Source organism: Musa acuminata, chromosome BXJ2-4 (assembly GCF_036884655.1).
Source record: "Musa acuminata AAA Group cultivar baxijiao chromosome BXJ2-4, Cavendish_Baxijiao_AAA, whole genome shotgun sequence".
Lineage (NCBI taxonomy): Eukaryota > Viridiplantae > Streptophyta > Magnoliopsida > Zingiberales > Musaceae > Musa > Musa acuminata.
In genome coordinates, this window is record NC_088341.1 from 37,421,072 (window position 1) to 37,440,019 (window position 18,948).

Sequence of the window (18,948 nt, forward strand, 5' to 3'; positions counted from 1 at the left end):
CATTTCCTTAGACTATTAGGATTGACAGAGTCAGGGTCTTCTGTGTTGCAATATATTGGATGAATGGAATGAAAGGAAGGCAGAATTTTCTTCTATCGACAAAGATATTTGTTAGAAAATCTTACTGCACAAAGACTTGAACACAGACTGAATTGGGAATACAGTTAGGTAACTCAACCAGGTTCGCCTCTACTCTCATGGGACACTTCACAAGTATCAAGAAGAGTCATTTAAACTCAACCGGCATCTATGGTGAAAGATGAGCAAAGATCTCAGAGAATAGTTTTAAAAGGTTTGTTGTTAGCATTGTCCTCAACTGTAAGTTGAGAAGTGTTATTGCCTCTTTTACTATTCTGTTGGTTGTAGCTGATTTGAGGATATCTAACTTGCATGAAAACCTTGCAGTTCTTTTCAATTCAGAACGAACAAGAAGGTGCAGCAAGAGACTGTGTGCAAGATTTGCTACAACAGTTAGCACGAAACCAGCTCACTTTTTATTCAAAATGCTTATCTTCTAATGAAAGCTGGAAAGGTTATCCCATATGCTTTTACTTACAGAGCAACAATGAGAATGAGTGACTTTTTTCGATGCTGTCATCTGTCTTTGCCGGCAGCCAATGTGAGTTTATCCTGTACTTGTGTCAACTCACTTCATCAACTAGCCATAAAATATTTTATATCGAGGAAGAATTTACCATCTGTTGTTGCTCCAGTTGTGATGGATTATGCTGTCAGTGTGGAGAGCTGATCTACTGCCAATGTGATTCGTATATCTTTGTAGGGTCTAGCTCATCAGTACTAGAGCAATGGCATCGATCACTAACAAGATCATCAAAAGTATGGTCATGGACATGGTGAGTGTTACAACTATGATGAGTCTTCTGTTGACAAAACTGCGGATGATAGTTAGCAGCATCAAGGTCATACTGGATATGAAGGTCACTGCCAGAAGCAACTTGCCGATCACGAGGACAACATGACTCTGCCTTTTCTGGTTATGCTCCATGTAAATGCCGAACATGGATGCAACGATTCCTGCAATGCTCACGGCAATCTTGAATGCGACCTTGATTTTTGTTTCCGAGGCATCTTTTTGCTGCAGAGGGGAAGCTAATTGAGTGTGTGGTGCTGATGCTTCATCAAGGTGATCCACCCTTTGCTCACGAGTTATTATTTGTTGTTCACGCTATTTAGCAGGAAAACTGGTAGTTAGAACATACATCTTAAGACTTCAATTACATAAGGTATAGGTCTAACTCTTGCAGAGCCATCCTATGATTTCAAACAGAGCTCCGATATAAATTTCGTCACACATTGATTATAGGTTCGCATTTGATTGGTATAATAAGTTACCACAATTTGTTTGTTCCACAATTAGTTCCCTGTGTAATTAATATTTTTTTGTGCATATGTGTGTGTATATACTTCGATTGGAAGTTTTTGGGAGTTTCTTGGGACCGTCTATTTACTTATGTTTGTGGGTAGTTATATATTCAACCTCAAAATTAGGGTCAACAAAACCTATATGTGTGTGTGGGGGGGGGCTTCCTAATTTTCGCAAGGATAAATATGTGAAAACTCTAATATTTATCCACAAATATGGAATGAAATAAAGTTCATTTCATATTCTCATAATAAGAAGAATTTAACACATTGCCCAGTGAATAATAATAGTAATAATAAACAAATAACGGGAATGAAAAAACTAAATAATAAAAACATAATAGTCTCTTATTTATATACCTGCGTCAGATGAAGTTCCACCACGAGCCTTGCTTCAATACCCTCGCCTCTCATGGTGCTTCCCACTTCGATATCTTCGTCTGTCTCTAGTGGTGGTGTTTCCTACATAATGAGACTTTTACATATTTGATACTATTGTATATGTTAATTATATATTTGCTATTATGAGAGAGAGAGAGAGAGAGAGAGAGAGGTTTATCCACAAGAGATGAAGTCGTTGGCCATAGATATTTGCCTAAATAAGTAGGTTCTTGAGCGGATCCCATGTTGCTGCTCTCTGATTAGAAATATAAATACTTAAGCTTAAGAAGCTTTTGGCCCAACTGCATTTCATCCCAAATATAATCTCTTTAGTGGGGATATTTACCTAAATAAGTAGGTTCTTGAGCGGATCTCATGTTGGCTTCAAAACGTCGATCTTTGATAAAATATATAAATGCTCGAGCTTGAGAAGCTTCAGGCCCAGTATATTCCTAAAACTCATTAGGATAAACGCCTTGGCCCAACTGTATTTCATCCCAAAAATAATTTATCCACAGGAGATGAAGTCCTTGGCCAATGGATCCCACGTTAGCTCCAAGAAATTGGTCTCTAATTAGAAATATAAATAAGCTTTTGGCCCAACTGTATTTCATCCCAAAAATAATCTCTTTAGTCAATGATATTTACCTAAATCAATAGGTTTTTAAGCGGATCTCATGTTAGCTCCAAAACGTCGATCTTTGATAAGATATATAAATGCTGAGAAGCTTCAGGCCCAGAAGATCCGTAAAACTCATTAGGATAAACGGTATTTATCCACAGGAGATGAAGTCCTTGGCCAGCTGCATTTCATAGTTTCCCAAAAATAATCTTTTTAGTCGGGGAACACATTAGATATTTACCTAAATCAATAGGTTCTTGAACGGATCTCATGTTAGCTCCAAAACGTTGGTTTTTGAATAGAAATATAAATGTTCGAGCTTGAGAAGCTTCTGGCCTAGTAGGTCAGTAAAACTCACTAGGATAAACGGTATTATTAAACCAGATAAATTTGGCCAACTGCATTTCATAGTTTCCCAAAAATAATCTCTTTAGTCGGGGATATTTACCTAAATCAATAGGTTCTTGTGCGGATCCCATGTTAGCTCTAAAACGTTGATCTCTAACTAGATATATAAATGCTCGAGTTTGAGAAGCTTGTGGCCCAGTAGATCCGTAAAACTGTAAGCGGTATTATTAAACCAAACAAGAACATCTGTTTTGATGGTCGCAGAGTTTCGTAGCTCCTCACACAGCAGACGGATCTGATAACAAAGCTAGTTTGGAGAAGACTTATAAACGAGGCTCACTCACTGTATAATAATATAGCCCACCTCGTCTTATGCTTCGTGCACTGAGAATTTTCTATAACATTTCGTTCCATTTATGCCTCACCATTAGGCATTTGATTCTAAACTTGCAAGATTCGCCCACCACGATTACTGTACAATTTTCATCTGTCTTTTCTATTTGTTCCCCCACATCAAATGTGAAATTAAAATATGTTTTCGAGATCGTTTTCTCGTATACTTGAGTCTCGAACTTGGAACGTCATAATTACTCCGTCTTCCTTGGTGCAATTCTAATCTCATTTTTTGATGATTGATTTGATGTGATAATTCATCCATCAATCAATTCGATGATTGATCATCGACGAGTCTGGATAATCCGTTATAAACCGACTTTAAGTCTCCATCACCGTCTCCATCACCGAAATCTCTCACATCATCATAAAATTACTTGAACTTGGGAATCACAATAATTAAGCCCCCCGGAAATAGAAAACCCTCAGTAATTGCTTGATGGTGTCGACGACGACTCATACATTAGAGAACGCATCTGTACCACATCTGATCAGATCAATTCCATTGTTACGGCCTATTCCCCGTGTTCTCCAAGTTCGCTTTGAATGTTCGCCGCAACGAAACTGGTCCACGAAGACCCAATAAACTCCAGAATCGTTGTCGTTGACTCCTTCTGTACTGGATTTCCCGGATACAAGAACAGGAATTCTGGTTGAGAAAAGCTCTTCCTGTAGCGTTTCCCTCGTCCATCAATTACTTGCACACCATGTTAACCGGAATAAGTGCATCGACAACATCTGAATTCTGCGATTTCTCTTGGAATTTGGTCAACTAGCTCGAGCTGCCTTTGTGATCTACTGCATTCGAGGAGCTTATGGCTGCCCTCACCTCCAAAATCCACTGCGTTGATGCTTGATCCGATGATAGAGAAATGGCTTCTGATTCGGTCGATCAAAGAATCACTTCTGTCGATCGCTGGGAGAAGAAAACCTATAGGCTATAGTGTTTGAAGCACAATGAGTTACAAGGACTAAACACGTGCGTACCTCAGCGACCGGAAGCATGCAACGAACGATGGCTTGCAGCGCCTTAAGGACGAAGCAGGATTCAGCGATGCAAACGAACAACGTGAGAATCCCGCTTGCTCCGAGCATTGTCATCTCAGTAGTACTGAGAAGAACACACTGCAACTGCAAGTGAATGGTGCACGGTAACAGATGGCGAATGACATTTACTTATAGAGGAAGAGCGTTCGGATTTTGTTCGACGACGAAGCTTCCGAGAGAATGCAGCAGCTATGGAGCTGATGGGAGTTTCGGTCCAACAGGAAATTTAGTAGAGCTTTCGATCCATTTCTGCATCAGTTTCCTTCAAATTTCGGTGAAATTGTGAGCTCTGGAAATGCTGATAGAAGTCCATCGACTGCACGTCAGTCAGGCTTTTCCTTCCTCTAAACATAATCCAGTCTTTTACTCAGTAGTTTCCTGAGATCAATTGACAAAGAAGAGTTGCTGCCACCGAATTCCACAATTTGTCCGCAATTATGTATGAGTTAGACCCAAGTGGATGCTCAGTTTCAGACTCACCTGCGGTGCAGCAGCACTCAGAGATAAGAACGCTCTCAAAGAACACACCAATGGAGTTCGGTCAAGCTAAACTGGGAAGAACAGGATGTCAAATACCGAGTGTACTTGCAGAGAAATCCTTCGGGTGTTCACGTCACAGGGAAATCGGAAACCGTGTCGAAGCAGCTTCCTCCTAAATGCAGTTTTCGAGCTTTCTATGGATCAATTTCCGCACAGATTTCCGCATCGGAGTTGCTGAGAAGCAGAGGTGATGACTGAATGCTCGGGTTCTACGTCGTCTTCGCATCTCGTTTCCTGATCGAAACCCATCGACAATGGCGACATCAAGCTTTTCTTTCATCTCAAATCAGGCTTTTTCTCGGTAGCTTCTCCTCATCAATCGACGAGAGAGAGAATTTTCTTAAAAGAATTGCACCAAAGCCAAAAGGGAAGCTTCGTGAAAGTTCATACTGCCTCTCCATGTGTTTGCAAGTTCGTATCGGTACTTTACTTTGTCTATAAGATTAAGATTGACTTATAAGGGTCTGATTAATATACTATATTAACTTCAGTTTAAATATTTTGATAAGTAATTTGAATCAAATGAAGTTATTTGTCGGTTAACGCTCGATACATTTTATGTGAATAGACCGTAAGTTTCATAAATTATAGCTATCAATAAAAAAATACAAAGTAACAAAATGATCATTAAAATAGAAAATCTAAACTAAGATCCATGCCAATCATTTCAAAAGCATAATCTTAGTAATTTGTATTAACAATCGAATTGCCATAATATATTAACAGTGTTGTATCAGACAGAAATATAAAAATGAAGAACCAAAAACAACTTTCAAATACAAGAAATATGATAGATTTATATATATTATATCCAATATAAAGTCATCTTATCTCTTCCAATACCTTTTCATTGACAATGGATTAATCATTTCGGTGTTTTCTCAGTAATTTCTAAGTATATCCTTATGATCATAAAGTGTCATAAAATGTTCAATCAATAACAATCTGACGATGTCATCTCCTATTAAACATATTCATAGAAATATAACAAAGAATTCTAACCAAACACATGGAATATTTAAAAAATAAAATTAGATAAAACACTTAACAAAATAAATCTAAGGACTTAATAGCATCTTAGTAAGTTTGGGTTAAAGACATATCACTCTTGTAATTAGTTATTTTTAACATCAATATCCATATATTTTTAAAAATTATATTAAGATTCTTATACTCATGTAAATAAAATATTTAATCTCGTTTTTTCTCACGTTGTCTATTTTACTAATGAAAATACTATAGGGTCTATCATCGAACACATGTTGTCTTACTTCGGTTCATCACCGAGTATGTGCTATATTTTCATTAATAGAATTGATGGTGTAAAGAGAAATAATATTAAATATTTTACTTTCGTAACTATAGGATCCCAATATAACTTTTAAAAATATAAAGATCGTTATATTAAAAATAATTAATTAAGATAATATATAATTAACCCGTAAAATCTCCAATCTAACAATTATGGTATGCATGAATGTATTAAGAAGTAATTGATGAAGTGCTTGTTTTGTTTTATTATTTAGTATATAATTTGACACAGTCACATAGTTGTAATATATATATATATATATATATATATATATATATATATATATATATTTATATATATATTTCATAAAAGAATCAAGAAGATTCTAATTTACAAGACAACTAACATTACAGCCCAAAAGATCAAACCAGGATAAGAGGAGGATGAATAATCCATGATTGGTTATGCAGGCTGAGAGAAGATAGCAGTCAGATAAAATGAGATGAGGTGGACATGCTTCAGATCCTTTTGAGACCTCTCATTGGCCCAAACTAGATCCGGAAATCTCCACCTTACACTTCTGTCCAGAGCCTCTCCTTCCGTCCTCTCTCTCTCTCTCTCCCTCCTCTGCTTACATACCTTCCTCGGCATCCATTCCTCTCCATCCACCTCTCACCACCAGAAACTGAGACACAGTTCAAGACACCCACACCACAGCCGCAGAGATGGCAGCAACCCTGACTGCAGCTTCTTCTCGCGCCACCACAGTGGTCGCTCCGTCCCCATTCCTCGGCCAAACCCGGGCGTCGAGCGCCAACCCTCTCAGAGATGCTGTTCCCATGGGCAAAGGAAGGATCACCATGGTATGCCGCCGTGTAGCTCTTCCCTCTCTCCGTTTGAATCTAATCCAAGTAGCGCATCTGATGGTGTCATCCATGGCAGGGAAACGAGCTGTGGTATGGACCAGACCGCGTCAAGTACTTGGGCCCCTTCTCGGCGCAGACACCGTCGTACCTCAAGGGAGAGTTCCCCGGTGACTACGGCTGGGATACCGCCGGCCTTTCCGCCGACCCCGAAGCCTTTGCCAGGAACAGAGCTCTCGAGGTAACCACCTACGCCTCTGCTTCGATAGCGGCGGCGATGAACTCCGATCGTAAACCGAGAGCGTTGTTTTGTTGGTGTCAGGTGATCCATGGGAGGTGGGCAATGCTGGGGGCGTTCGGCTGCATCACCCCGGAGGTGCTGGAGAAGTGGGTGAAGGTGGACTTCAAGGAGCCGGTGTGGTTCAAGGCAGGCGCGCAGATCTTCTCCGACGGCGGGCTGGACTACCTCGGCAACCCCAACCTGGTGCACGCCCAGAGCATACTGGCCGTGCTGGGTTGCCAGGTCGTCCTCATGGGCCTGGTCGAGGGCTTCCGCATCAACGGGCTTCCCGGAGTTGGGGAGGGCAACGATCTGTACCCCGGTGGCACCTACTTCGATCCCCTGGGCCTCGCCGACGACCCCGCCACGTTCGCGGAGCTGAAGGTGAAGGAGATCAAGAACGGGAGGCTGGCGATGTTCTCCATGTTTGGGTTCTTCGTGCAGGCCATCGTGACAGGGAAGGGGCCTCTGGAGAACCTCTTGGATCATCTCGACAACCCCGTCGCTAACAATGCTTGGGTTTACGCCACCAAGTTCGTGCCAGGCTCTTAATTCCCCCTCACCATCTCTTGCTTCACTGTGTCCATGATTTGGGGAAGAACATGATTGCTGCGCGTGTTCGTTCTTGCTGTATCTACGATGTGCTCCTTAATCCTAATTTAAGCTGCTGGTATAAACATTCTCGTGATGCAAATCATTATTCTAACCATAATTATGAACGCAATGGCTCCAAAATTCCCTTCCGGCGTTGACATTTTCAGGATAAGAACATGATTATTTAGTTGTATTATAGTTTGATTTGAAGGAGATGAATTGAGATCGAAAAAGTCACGGGCGTTGACTTGCAAAACGCTCATCAACGACATCGATTTGTTTCGTGTGTTGGCCCCTTTCTACATTTTTGTTTTTTGTTTTAAAAACATTATGAAAACAAGTTCAGACCTCAACGAGTGGACCGAAACGTTTCCGCAACGAACCCCAATCGTCTCCTTCGAGAAAGGAAACCACGTTGGCTTGTTTACCATCCACGTGGTTCACCAATCAGCTCCCCTCAAGTGGGACCCTTTATGGGCTCCAATCATATGGCAGGTAATGGCTTGCAAGAAAATATCTGGTAGGAAAAGGATCGCTCCGCAAGAATATTTCCTGGAGTGTTGTCAGTTGGCTCGCGCCTTGAAGCGATTACCTATTTTCTATTTGATGGTAGACTCGCTCTGTCGCCTGTCTCTCTCTCTCTCTCTCTCTCGCTCGCTCGGTCGCCTTCTGTCTGTTTGGCGAAGATGGCAGATGAGGAGACGGCGATGGAAGTCCCGTGGGAGTGGATACGGGTGAACGGGGCGGTGGCTGAGGCGAGCCTGGCAGCGGACGGGACGCTGCGGTGGGGATCCAGGGGAGGCGAAAGGTGCCTGAGCTTGGAGTCGGAAGTGCTAGGGCTGGAGACCATTGGCCTCCGGATTACGATCAAGGCTTTCCTGGAGGCATCTGAGCACGGCTTCTGCTGCTTAGAGCGGTCCTCCGTGAAGAGGAGGAGGGTGAGGAGGGATTATACGTTGGAGATGCCGAACGAAGCTGCGGCGCGGCGGTGGAGCGCCAAATTGAGGGATTACATGGACTCCCTTGGTAAGTAAGTACTCTATAGGTCGCTATCATTGTGTATAAAGACCAAGATTTTGGTCAAATTACTGTCGCAATTATTTCCAAAAGAATACTAGTTTTATATCAACCCATTTGTCATTATGACTCCACATTCAAGACACACATAATCTTATTTATTGTTTTTTTTCATTATGTAAATGCCTTTTGGAAGTCAATTGAGCTATGTTGTCTGTTATCTCTTTTGCTTGTGAGTTGTGATTATATTCTAAGAAGCAAGGGAATCAGAGCATTCTGAATTTTTTTTCTCGTGATTAATAATATCTAAATTGTCAAATTCATCTCTTGCCTTGTAGGCCGGCCAAAGAATTTGTTTATCATTGTAAACCCATTTTCTGGAAAGAAATGTGCAAGAACGGTTTTCAAAAAAGAGATCAAGCCACTTCTTGCAGCTGCTGACATCGATTGTACCATAATTGGTGAGCATGTGACTCCTTTCTAATTGTTCTGAACTAAATATGATTCCTCGGTTTGATGGTACTAAGAAGTTGATTTGTCATATTCTACCTCTTCAGAAACTAAGCATCGGAATCATGCTCAAGAAATCACAAAATCGTTGGATCTTCTAAATTATGATGGTATTGTGTGTGTCAGCGGTGATGGTGTTCTTGTGGAGGTTAGTAACTCATCTTGACACTTGCATGCACACAAAAGAGTCTGGTTAAAGGTGGACAGGAATTAGGAGTCTTATCTAAATCAAGACTTGTGTAATGGACAGGAAAATCAAGACTCACATGGCTTTTTATCTGGATTTTGTTAGTATTTAACTTCTTATTTTAGTATGGAACACTAATGTGTCATAAGTGGGTACCAATTATTACCAAAGAGTATTCAACATGCATTCATATATTTCTCGAGATTACCATAAAGTAACATAAAGAAAGATACATATCCTTGATAGACATTTTGGGACAACATCTCCATCTACATGTATCTGTTTACCTTTTATTCTATGGAGTCCACTACCTTTATTAATGTCCAGGCATCTATGATTTCTTGTGTTATATACCAAATCTTGATTAGCTGGAAAGCAAAGAAATATTTTGCCTCTTTTCTCTCATTATGCTATTCATTAGGTTGGTTTTAGGTGTCCTCAGATCCATGGGTTCTTTAGTTTTCACCGGAAACAATTTATACAAGTAGCATATTTATAGACATATCCTTTAGCTTGAACTAAATCTTCCGTGGCTTAATTGTCAAACTTGATAAAACATGCACATCCCGAAAATCTTGGTATATTCCCTTTTCAAATTTCCTTAATAGTCGACAATGTTATATCCACATTTGATACTAGTTATTCTAGAATTTCTACATGCATGCTCGTACATAACCCCTGGGTTTGCCTATATTGTGATACTGATTAGTTGATATATTTTTTTCTCTTGAATTCTTTACTTCTTTTTTCATTCTCCTCATGGGTAGGTAGTTAATGGTTTGCTGAATAGAGAAGACTGGGCTACCGCAATTAAGGTACCTCTTGGGGTAATTCCAGCAGGTGTGTCTATTTTGACATTTGTTCTGTCTTTGATATTTGTGTCTTTTGATATAAGTCAACATTTTGTTTTTTCATTGATTAGCATCTTCGACATATATAGTGATTATAATAACACAACCTAGTAAAAGTGCATATCATTAAAGTGCATATGTCATCCAAGCAACGCTTGTTTTCCTTTGACTAGTTGAAGGCTTATTCCTAGCAACATGCTGAACTCGCTGCACACTTCAACCTCCTACGAACGTATCCTTCTCATGCCGAAGAGAAAGTTTCATTGCTTCGTGGCATCGAGTTTCGATCGCCTTGGGATGGCCACGAACAATCCATTGTCCACATACAAGCCCTTGTATGAGTACCGAATTCTTCGAGTTAATAATTCCCCTCACCTCTGTGAGCTTTACACAACTCTTTCGATCGCTGAGCAACCCATCCCACCTTTCACGATCTCATCCTTTACCAAGTACCCCGTTTGCCTTGAGCACCGTCAAATTTGGTTGCCAACGTCAAGCCATAGCTCGAACTCAGCATTCCTAACCTTTGTGCGCTACACATTCTTCCCAGCTTGCTTGTCCTCGTAGTACCCCTCGCGCGAAGAGTTGACCATTCATCTGAATGTTAATCTCATATACTCGCTCCTTTGAGCGACTCTTTTCCCTACATCTCCATGCCCATCTCCCCCAAACGATCGCGCGTGCTCATAGCCCTTGGCACAACTCCACTAGGTCCCTCACGTTTGCATGTCAAGTGTTTCTAAGTATGCTTGTCTCACTCTGATACCATATGTCACAGACTTAGCTGGTTTTGCTTAAGTCGTGCGACACCCTTGCGTGTCCGTCCGCAAAGGTCAGCCTCCCCGGAACCTCCTATGGTCCCTTAGGACCTACAAAAGAGAAAATGGGTTAGAGAAAACATTTCACTTGGGATTCACAAGCAACTATCTTAGCAAACACTTCATAGTCAATTCAAATTACAAATATAGACTTCACAAGCTTAGAACGGTCATATAACAAAGGGTCCAAAATGGTCCACTACGGATCGAAATCCCCACAAGTGCCCACATGACACAACCTTTGTTTGCAAGTCTAAGACGGCCACCAAAACCAATCAAAATGGGGCTACTAAGCCTACTATTAGCCTTTAACATACTGTGCAAAACATGAATAAAACCGAAAGATACGGACATACATGAGTATCACATCAAACACCCCATTTACAATTTTATCTGTGATAGCTTGTTTTCCTTTGACTAGCTAAAAGCTTATACCTTTTGATTTGTTGTTCATCTAAGGGACTTGCTTTTAGTGATAGCGAAACTAATGTTATCAAATGGGTTGTATTGATTCTCATCTTGCACGCCAACCCAGTCAGTACAGTGTCTACCTGAAGTTGACCAGATTGAAAATTGGTTTTAATTTTTTGCAATGTGGTTCTGGACTCAAAATGGCACAATGATATACATTTGACAGCCATTTCAGCCAGTATAGCTGAATACCTAATTTGGCCTGGATCTGATCAGTTGTCACAACCTCACAAGACCTTGTTCTTAATGTTTATTTTAAAACAGATAGTGAATTTCATGAGATGCATGATGTTTTCATCATAGGTTTCTCATGGATAGGGCATGGCCCTAGCAGATGAATGGAGATCAGTTTCTCACACATAAGTTCTCTATTGGTGCAATAGTGAATCTTGTGATGAACTTCTCCAATCCTTGAGAATTCTTTGTTTTCTCATGTGTGTCTGTAGGTTATATAATATGTGTTGCATATGCATCAGAATTATAGAGCACAATGCTGGTTGTTGTTTATGATACTTTTGTCTTCTCGAGTAACATGGTCAAAATAAGAGTTACCTGTGCAAGATGAATGAAGAAGCAAGGATTTCCTATTCAAACATTTCTGGTTGCAAAATCTCTGGTAACATATGGTGTGCAATAGTTAGGGACATAAACTTTGCTCCATTTTACATGTACTAAAGAGAAATTTTCTTGTGTTTTTTTACGTCTGTCATATTTTTTTTCTCATTATTTCTTGGTTGTGATTGAACTTCACCTTCTGTCTGTAGTTGACTTGCCTGTTGACTCATCTACTAATCTACATCATATCCTGAAAAGATTTTTGTTCAATCACTCATAATCACAGTGCATAAATTGATTATATGTTGTAGTCATGACACATGATGGTTATGTTGGTTTTTTCCTTGCCTTTAGGTACAGGAAATGGCATGGTGAAATCACTTTTGGATCCGGCTGGCGATTTGTGCTCTATTCCAAATGCTACATTTGCAGTTATAAGAGGTAATCTTTTGTTTGGCAACCCTGTTTCGGTTTTCACAGGATCTGTACCTTGAAGAAGGTTGGTGCAGTTGCTAACTCTATTGATATTATAATACACTACTCCAATAGCCAATCTTTGCTATGTACAGGTCACAAGCACTCTCTGGATGTTGCTATTGTCTTACAAGGAGAGAAAAAGTTTTTCAGTGTCTTGTTGCTTATCTGGGGTATGGAAAAATAAAGCCCTTTTTTGTCTGAAAACATACAATTTAAGTCTGTAAATTTTAACAGAATTATTTTATCTGGGTGGAAATTCCTATGCGTACAACTGAAAGTCATCCAATGTACCTGCAGGCTTGGTAGCTGATGTTGATATCGAATCTGAGAAGTATAGGTGGATGGGAAGTCCTCGCTTTGATATATATGTATGTCAGTCATAGTTTAGTTTCCTCAATATCTTTTACATTCCTCTTCAAAGCTTTCAAGTATAATTGTGATAAAGCAAGTTGCAATTGAGTGTTTCATATAGAAATTATGTGAACTGTGCATCTAATAAGTATGTATTGGCTTATATAGCATCATTTGTTAGTGGAAGCCTAAACCCCATTTTCGCTTCGAGATATATTAAGCTATCATATTTTAAACAATTTCTAGAAGCTCTATCCTTCTTTCTTGATCATTGCTGCATTCTAGTTAAGGTTCAACTACATCTTACAGTATTCACGGTTTTAAGGGAGGAAACTAATCTTTGGAGGAGAGCTGTCAAGCAGTTGAACACCACTGAGGCACAGAATTTCTTTCTAAGAATGCTACCACAGTAACATTCCTCGATCAAAAACCTTCATTTTTATCTCTATTACTGATAGCATTCCTGGTCTGATGGTTCATTTTTTAACACCATTATCATGTGGTCTTTGCCTGTGATTATCTACGTAAGCAGATATAGAAGGATTTGCATCCAGCTCTTTGCCTGTGGTTATGCACTCCTAGTAGTATGAAGTGAGAGCACCTTTTATTTTGTTATAGGCATTGATAGGAATGTTTAGGCTGGAAATAGTGTTGAGATTCAGCCTGAAGCACTAGACAAATTTGAATATTAAATTAAAGAAACAAAAAAAGAGAGATAGATTGAAAGATGACCTGTGCTATCTTCATTCACTCATGAACCAAGAAATTACTTTCTACCTTCATGTTACTTTTTCAAACTACTAGCTTTTACGCAGCATGGGCATTATGGATGAAGAATAAGTATTCAAAAGGACCAGTAGGATTGTTGAAGATGTATTTTGGGGCTTCTATGATCTATTTGAATATTGGTAAATTGAGTGGCAGTTTAGTTCAAGGGTTGTAAAAAGATGTGTGGACAGAGACCTTATCAGATATCCTTTTGCTGCCTCTGTATCAGACATCTTCATGTGTCTTCCTAGAACCTGCATTAGCAGGATCTGTGTAGATTCAGCCTCCAGCTTGTTGGTGAACCCACTCACCCCACCTCCTCCCCCTTCAAATTGGTATAGTTGATAAGCATGCATTATTTACCCAGAATTATGCTTTATGCTATTATTAATTGTGTTGTTTACAGGCTCTTCTCCGCATAATGAAATTGCGAAAATACCACGGGCATGTCCACTTTGTTCCAGCACCTGGTTATGAAGCATATGGTGAACCAGTAAAGCAAGTTGATAACTTCAAGGGTCACATTCTACCATCTAAACAAGACCAAGGAAGTGCCACTACGGTCAAGTCATGTGGATACCAGGGACCAGAGATTTCCTTGGAGGGATTGGAATGGAGGTCCATTGGTGGTCCTTTTGTTTCACTTTGGGTCAACAATGTGCCCTTTTCGGCAGAAAATTATATCCCGGCACCTAAAGCCAAGGTAGCATTTTGCTTGTGGTCATAAGTTTCTTTCTTCACACATCACATTTCTGTTAAAAAACATGATACATTCAGGAGTGTGAGTGTTGGTTTTGCCTGTTTTATTGACATGAGAAGAGACTCATTGACTAGTTTGATGAGAATTCAAGCAAGCAGAGATATCTGCATGTTGATATATTCATCTTAAACATTTAATGGAACTATAGACAAGAGGTCAGATAATTATTTATACCTTTGAGGAAGAAGATGGCTGAAATAGTTCTTTCTTCAAGTTTTAATATCCTTGGAGAAGTTGTTTTTGTCTGTAATTTGTTAATTAGTATTACTCCTTGGTACATATTTCACTTCGGTAATATACATTTCACATCAGAAGGTGATTCTTTATGTTGATGCAGTTTTCAGATGGCTGCTTGGATGTAATCATAGTCAGGAATTGTCCAAGATCAGCCCTTCTAGGAATGATGTTGAAAATGAGTGATGGAAGCTACGTGAAATCATCTTATGTGATGTATTTGAAGGTGCGCCATGTGTTTCTGACCTTTTAAGTAGCTATCTCGTTCTTGGGTAGTTGTTTGTCTTCTTTTATAATACACTGAAGTTTTGCACATGAGGCAACAGTTATCCATAAAAAGAAAGATTTTGAGGCTATGATCGACTTCAAAGTTATATTAATGAAGAGAATTAGGAAGAAACATAATATAAGCTTGCACTTCCTGGCAATATATTTCAGAGTTTTAGTAGTATTATTTATTTGGCTTTAAGGTATTTAGACTTAAGCATCATTAGAGATGATTATGATTTATGATAATAAACCAATGAGTAGTCCTGATGGAGAAAGTATTTGCTAGTGAGCTGTGCTAGTTACCAGCTAGCGATCGAAGTGAAATGTCATTTTATTTTGTAAACAGCCTAAACTAGGCCAGACCTTACTTTGTTAAGCTTTATTTAGAAAGAGAAAGATGGAGAAAACAGCAAGATAGGATGTGAAGCTGGAACTACATTGTAAATATGTCCTTCAGGATCAAGTGTATAGCTGGAGACACTTTATAAGGATTTTTGCTAAGAAAGATGTACTTCATAAAACTAAAATATGTTTAAACTGCATATTCTCAAGCTTAAACTTTAAACTATTTCTCTAACAGTTGTATCGGAAGTGAGCAAAGCTTAAAAAGTTGGTCGAGTTATCCAAAATATTTAAAAGCTTTAGAAAATTGAACATCTTAAAAAATGGATAATAGTTTAAAGAGGAGTTGTAACACTCCCACTGAAGATGGATTAACCTGTGAGTTGCTCCTACTAGGAAAAGGACCAATAGTTGGTCACTTGCCCATTCCACCATCATACCAGTACAATAAATGCAATAGGAGACATGTTCTACTAGATAATGTATTTACTTTTGATTTGGTCTAGATTTTCCTAATTGAAACACCTATATGTTTCTCTTTTCTTCGGACAAAGAACACACTTATCCATAAAAATACTTGTCACCATCTCCTGTCCATTTATCCTCTCATATGATCCCAATACAACCACTTCATTCTTTCTTCCTGGTCAATTATATATACTTTTGTAGAGCATTTCTCCTGGATCTCTGCTTTGTATGTTTGAATGTCTGGTATCTTATTTGTTATAAGCCTACCATCTGTTTGCATATATAAGCCTCTCTGTATACGCATACAAGAGCTTGGTTTATTTTGTTCACTTTGTTGATCTTTGATTTTTCAGGTCAAGGCATTCCGATTAGAGCCCGGTAAGCGTGTTGGGCATCCCACCAAAGGTGGCATCATCGACTCAGATGGTGAGGTTATAGCTAGGGGAGATGAATCTGCTGTAAACAGTGAACATAAGTATTTGATGGATTATGGTCCTCCCATTCAGATGATAGTGGACCAAGGTTTAGCTACCATATTCTCTCCCATGCCCTAAACCTAGAAGGTGGAAGAATATCCAAATTGCTGATGCCAAATAAATGGGACATTATATATATTTTTTTCCATACCTCATTTTTTTTTTCTTAAAGGGAAAAAGAGGGGGGTTGGAATGAGAAAAGGTTATATTGCTTTATTATCAAACACTGCATTATAGCTTGCATGCATGAACATCAAATGAGAGAAGGTCCAATACAGCTTTTCCATTTTTGTGCAGTAATACTTTTTGTTACTGATCTTTAACTAACCTTCTGTTCATGAAGATATATTACATTTGGTTGTTGTGTGCTTTACTGCTCCTAAGATGCTTCTCAACATATAATTGGCATCACATGTTTGTAAGATCTTGATTTCGAAACATGCTTTTTTGATCTTTATTGGCATCTACGAGACGATGGAATGTTTCTGATGACTAGTTATACTGTAGATAATATTCCCCTGTGGAACACAATGGAATCGATTATTGACGCTGCAGGTGATGTCGACCGATGCTCGCATGGATAAATCATCGGCAAACTCGGCATTTTAGAATCAATTATTGTTGTTTTCTCACTTGTTTGAGGTTAATTATATATTATATAGTTATAACCTTTTAGTATTTACTTAAAAAATTTATATTGAAATCTTTATAATTATGAAAGAAAAACATATAATTTCATTTAATATGTATGAATGAGACGAAAATGATAGATAAAAAGATAATTTTAATAGTGGTGACAAATGATGACACTGTGAGTAGTTGTTGTGGTGGTAATTAGCGAGAACGATACGGTGGTCGACCTTGTCGACGTCACTCCGAATATCGATGATAAGGAGGAAGAGAAAACAAAACGGTGATGAATATGCATCGGGACCGGAGGAGGAAGATAAGAGAGGTGAGTCCTCTACATCAACATCGCATTGCTTCCTCTTCCTTCTTCAACACCGACCCAAATGCAGAGCAACACCGAAAAAGAAAAAATAGAGAGGTGAGGCATCTACGTCGATGTCGCACCGCTTTACTTTACATGTCTCCTCTTTCTCCTCTCTTTTCGTTGTTGGTGATGTAGATGTCTCACCTATCTCCTCTTCCTCCTCTGACATTGCTCTACATCTATATCGACTTTGGAGGAGGAAGATGAAGTAGAGAAGTACAACATTGACGCGGATGCCTCACCCTCCTCAGACTCTTCTAGCATCGACGCAGATGTCTTATCGGTTTGTCTCATCTTTTTTCTCGTTGTTGTCTTCATCATGTACATATTGTCACATGTTATATCTTCCGTCGGTAACACGAACGCATTAAGATAAATAGAATTAAATGTGGTGCAAGATTTTGAGTTACAGGGAATTGCAACATAGATGCAATTTAATGATAATGCAGTATCTTCATAGCTGATCCAAAATTTAAATAGAGGACTTTGGATCAACACCATCCCTCGGCCCAATTAATCCTTTCAGTATCATCAGAAAAGGGACATGCTTGTAGTAGTAATTCCTTGCCCAAGGTTGGTCTCCTCCTCTAATGGTTGCCGCGGTTGATCATCTCCATCTGGTGCTTCAGCGACTCCTGCCGCTGCATCCTCATCTCCTGGTTGAACTTCCTGATGAACGCCTCCACCCGCCGGTTCAGCTCCTCCTGCCCCTTCGACGCCTCCCTCCTCGGCCTCACCCTCGACGCCGCCCCCGCCGCCTCGATCAACGTCTCCGACTTCCGCATCGCCGCTGCAGGCTCCTCCCGGCAAACGCCGCTGCGAGTGTCCCACGTGTCGGACTTCTTGACCGGGCGCGCCCGCCGCTCCGTGATCGTCCGCCACGTGCTCTCGAGAGTCTCATTCCGCCGCTCCAACCCGAGCGCCTTCCCTGAAATCACAGTTTTGTCCCTGCTTGGTTCAAGTAAAGTTTGTGAGCTTAGCAGGAGGGTGGGGCGAGAGAGAGTGAAACTCCACCGTCGGCGCTGGGCTCGGCGGCCTTCGGGTGGCCGAACCGGGTGGAAAGCAGCGGTTTCGCCTCCGCGGCGACCGAAGACTCCGTTGGCATCTCCGCCAGAGACCCTCTCCTCCTCTTAGGCGACCAACTCGACGTCGATATTATGAACTCCTCCTCCACCTTCGCGCGGCCGGACAACTCCCTCCGCGGCTCGTCCTCCGCAAGCTTCATCTCATACTCCGGCGCCTGGACCTCCGCGAGATTCATCACCGGGAGTGTCGAGGGGTCGGCGGCGGGGTGCTTCTGGAAGCGGGAGGAGGCGGCGATGGTGATGATGATGCCGTTGATGACGAGGTAGATGTAGGGCGGCCGGAGCCAAGCCAGGGCGGAGGCGTACGCCCTGGGGACCTCGGCGGCCAGGAACCAGACGACGGTAGGGCCCACAAGGCGGAGCGCCAGGACCATCGTCACCACCCCTGCGAAGGCAAGCACCGTCTCGAGCGCCATCGACACCCAGGATCCGCCATCGCGACTGCTCGTATCGCGTGAGCCCATCGCCACCGTCCTTTGCGTCGGTAAGCGATCGTAACCGTTCCTTTCTCTTTATCAGGGTCGTTTCACCCTCGCTCGTATCAGGCAGTGGAGCAGAGGTGGTTCATTTATAACAAGAATGCTTTGAGATGGGAGGTGATGAACAATAAT

General features: G+C 40.6%; 3 protein-coding genes across 3 annotated transcripts; 2 read left to right on the top strand and 1 right to left on the bottom strand.

The window, feature by feature from the left end:
• The first annotated feature begins 6,598 nt into the window (after window positions 1–6,598).
• On the top strand, window positions 6,599–7,788 carry LOC135610677 (chlorophyll a-b binding protein 13, chloroplastic-like). Its single transcript, XM_065105475.1, has 3 exons — window positions 6,599–6,829; window positions 6,909–7,070; window positions 7,152–7,788. Exons 1-3 carry the CDS (start codon window positions 6,692–6,694, stop codon window positions 7,659–7,661), a joined length of 810 nt encoding a protein of 269 aa, XP_064961547.1. The 5' UTR covers window positions 6,599–6,691; the 3' UTR covers window positions 7,662–7,788.
• Window positions 7,789–8,261: 473 nt separating this feature from the next.
• LOC135610678 (sphingosine kinase 1-like) lies at window positions 8,262–16,631 on the top strand. Its single transcript, XM_065105476.1, has 10 exons — window positions 8,262–8,729; window positions 9,059–9,181; window positions 9,278–9,378; window positions 10,185–10,257; window positions 12,467–12,553; window positions 12,682–12,759; window positions 12,887–12,957; window positions 14,115–14,411; window positions 14,806–14,928; window positions 16,136–16,631. Exons 1-10 carry the CDS (start codon window positions 8,390–8,392, stop codon window positions 16,334–16,336), a joined length of 1,494 nt encoding a protein of 497 aa, XP_064961548.1. The 5' UTR covers window positions 8,262–8,389; the 3' UTR covers window positions 16,337–16,631.
• A 1,208-nt stretch (window positions 16,632–17,839) lies between these two features.
• LOC135608783 (uncharacterized) lies at window positions 17,840–18,876 on the bottom strand. Its single transcript, XM_065101823.1, has 2 exons — window positions 18,267–18,876; window positions 17,840–18,180 (listed from the first exon to the last, which is right to left on the bottom strand). The coding sequence occupies exons 1-2, from the start codon at window positions 18,799–18,801 to the stop codon at window positions 17,840–17,842; spliced, it is 876 nt and encodes a 291-aa protein (XP_064957895.1). The 5' UTR covers window positions 18,802–18,876.
• Between the last annotated feature and the right edge of the window lie 72 nt (window positions 18,877–18,948).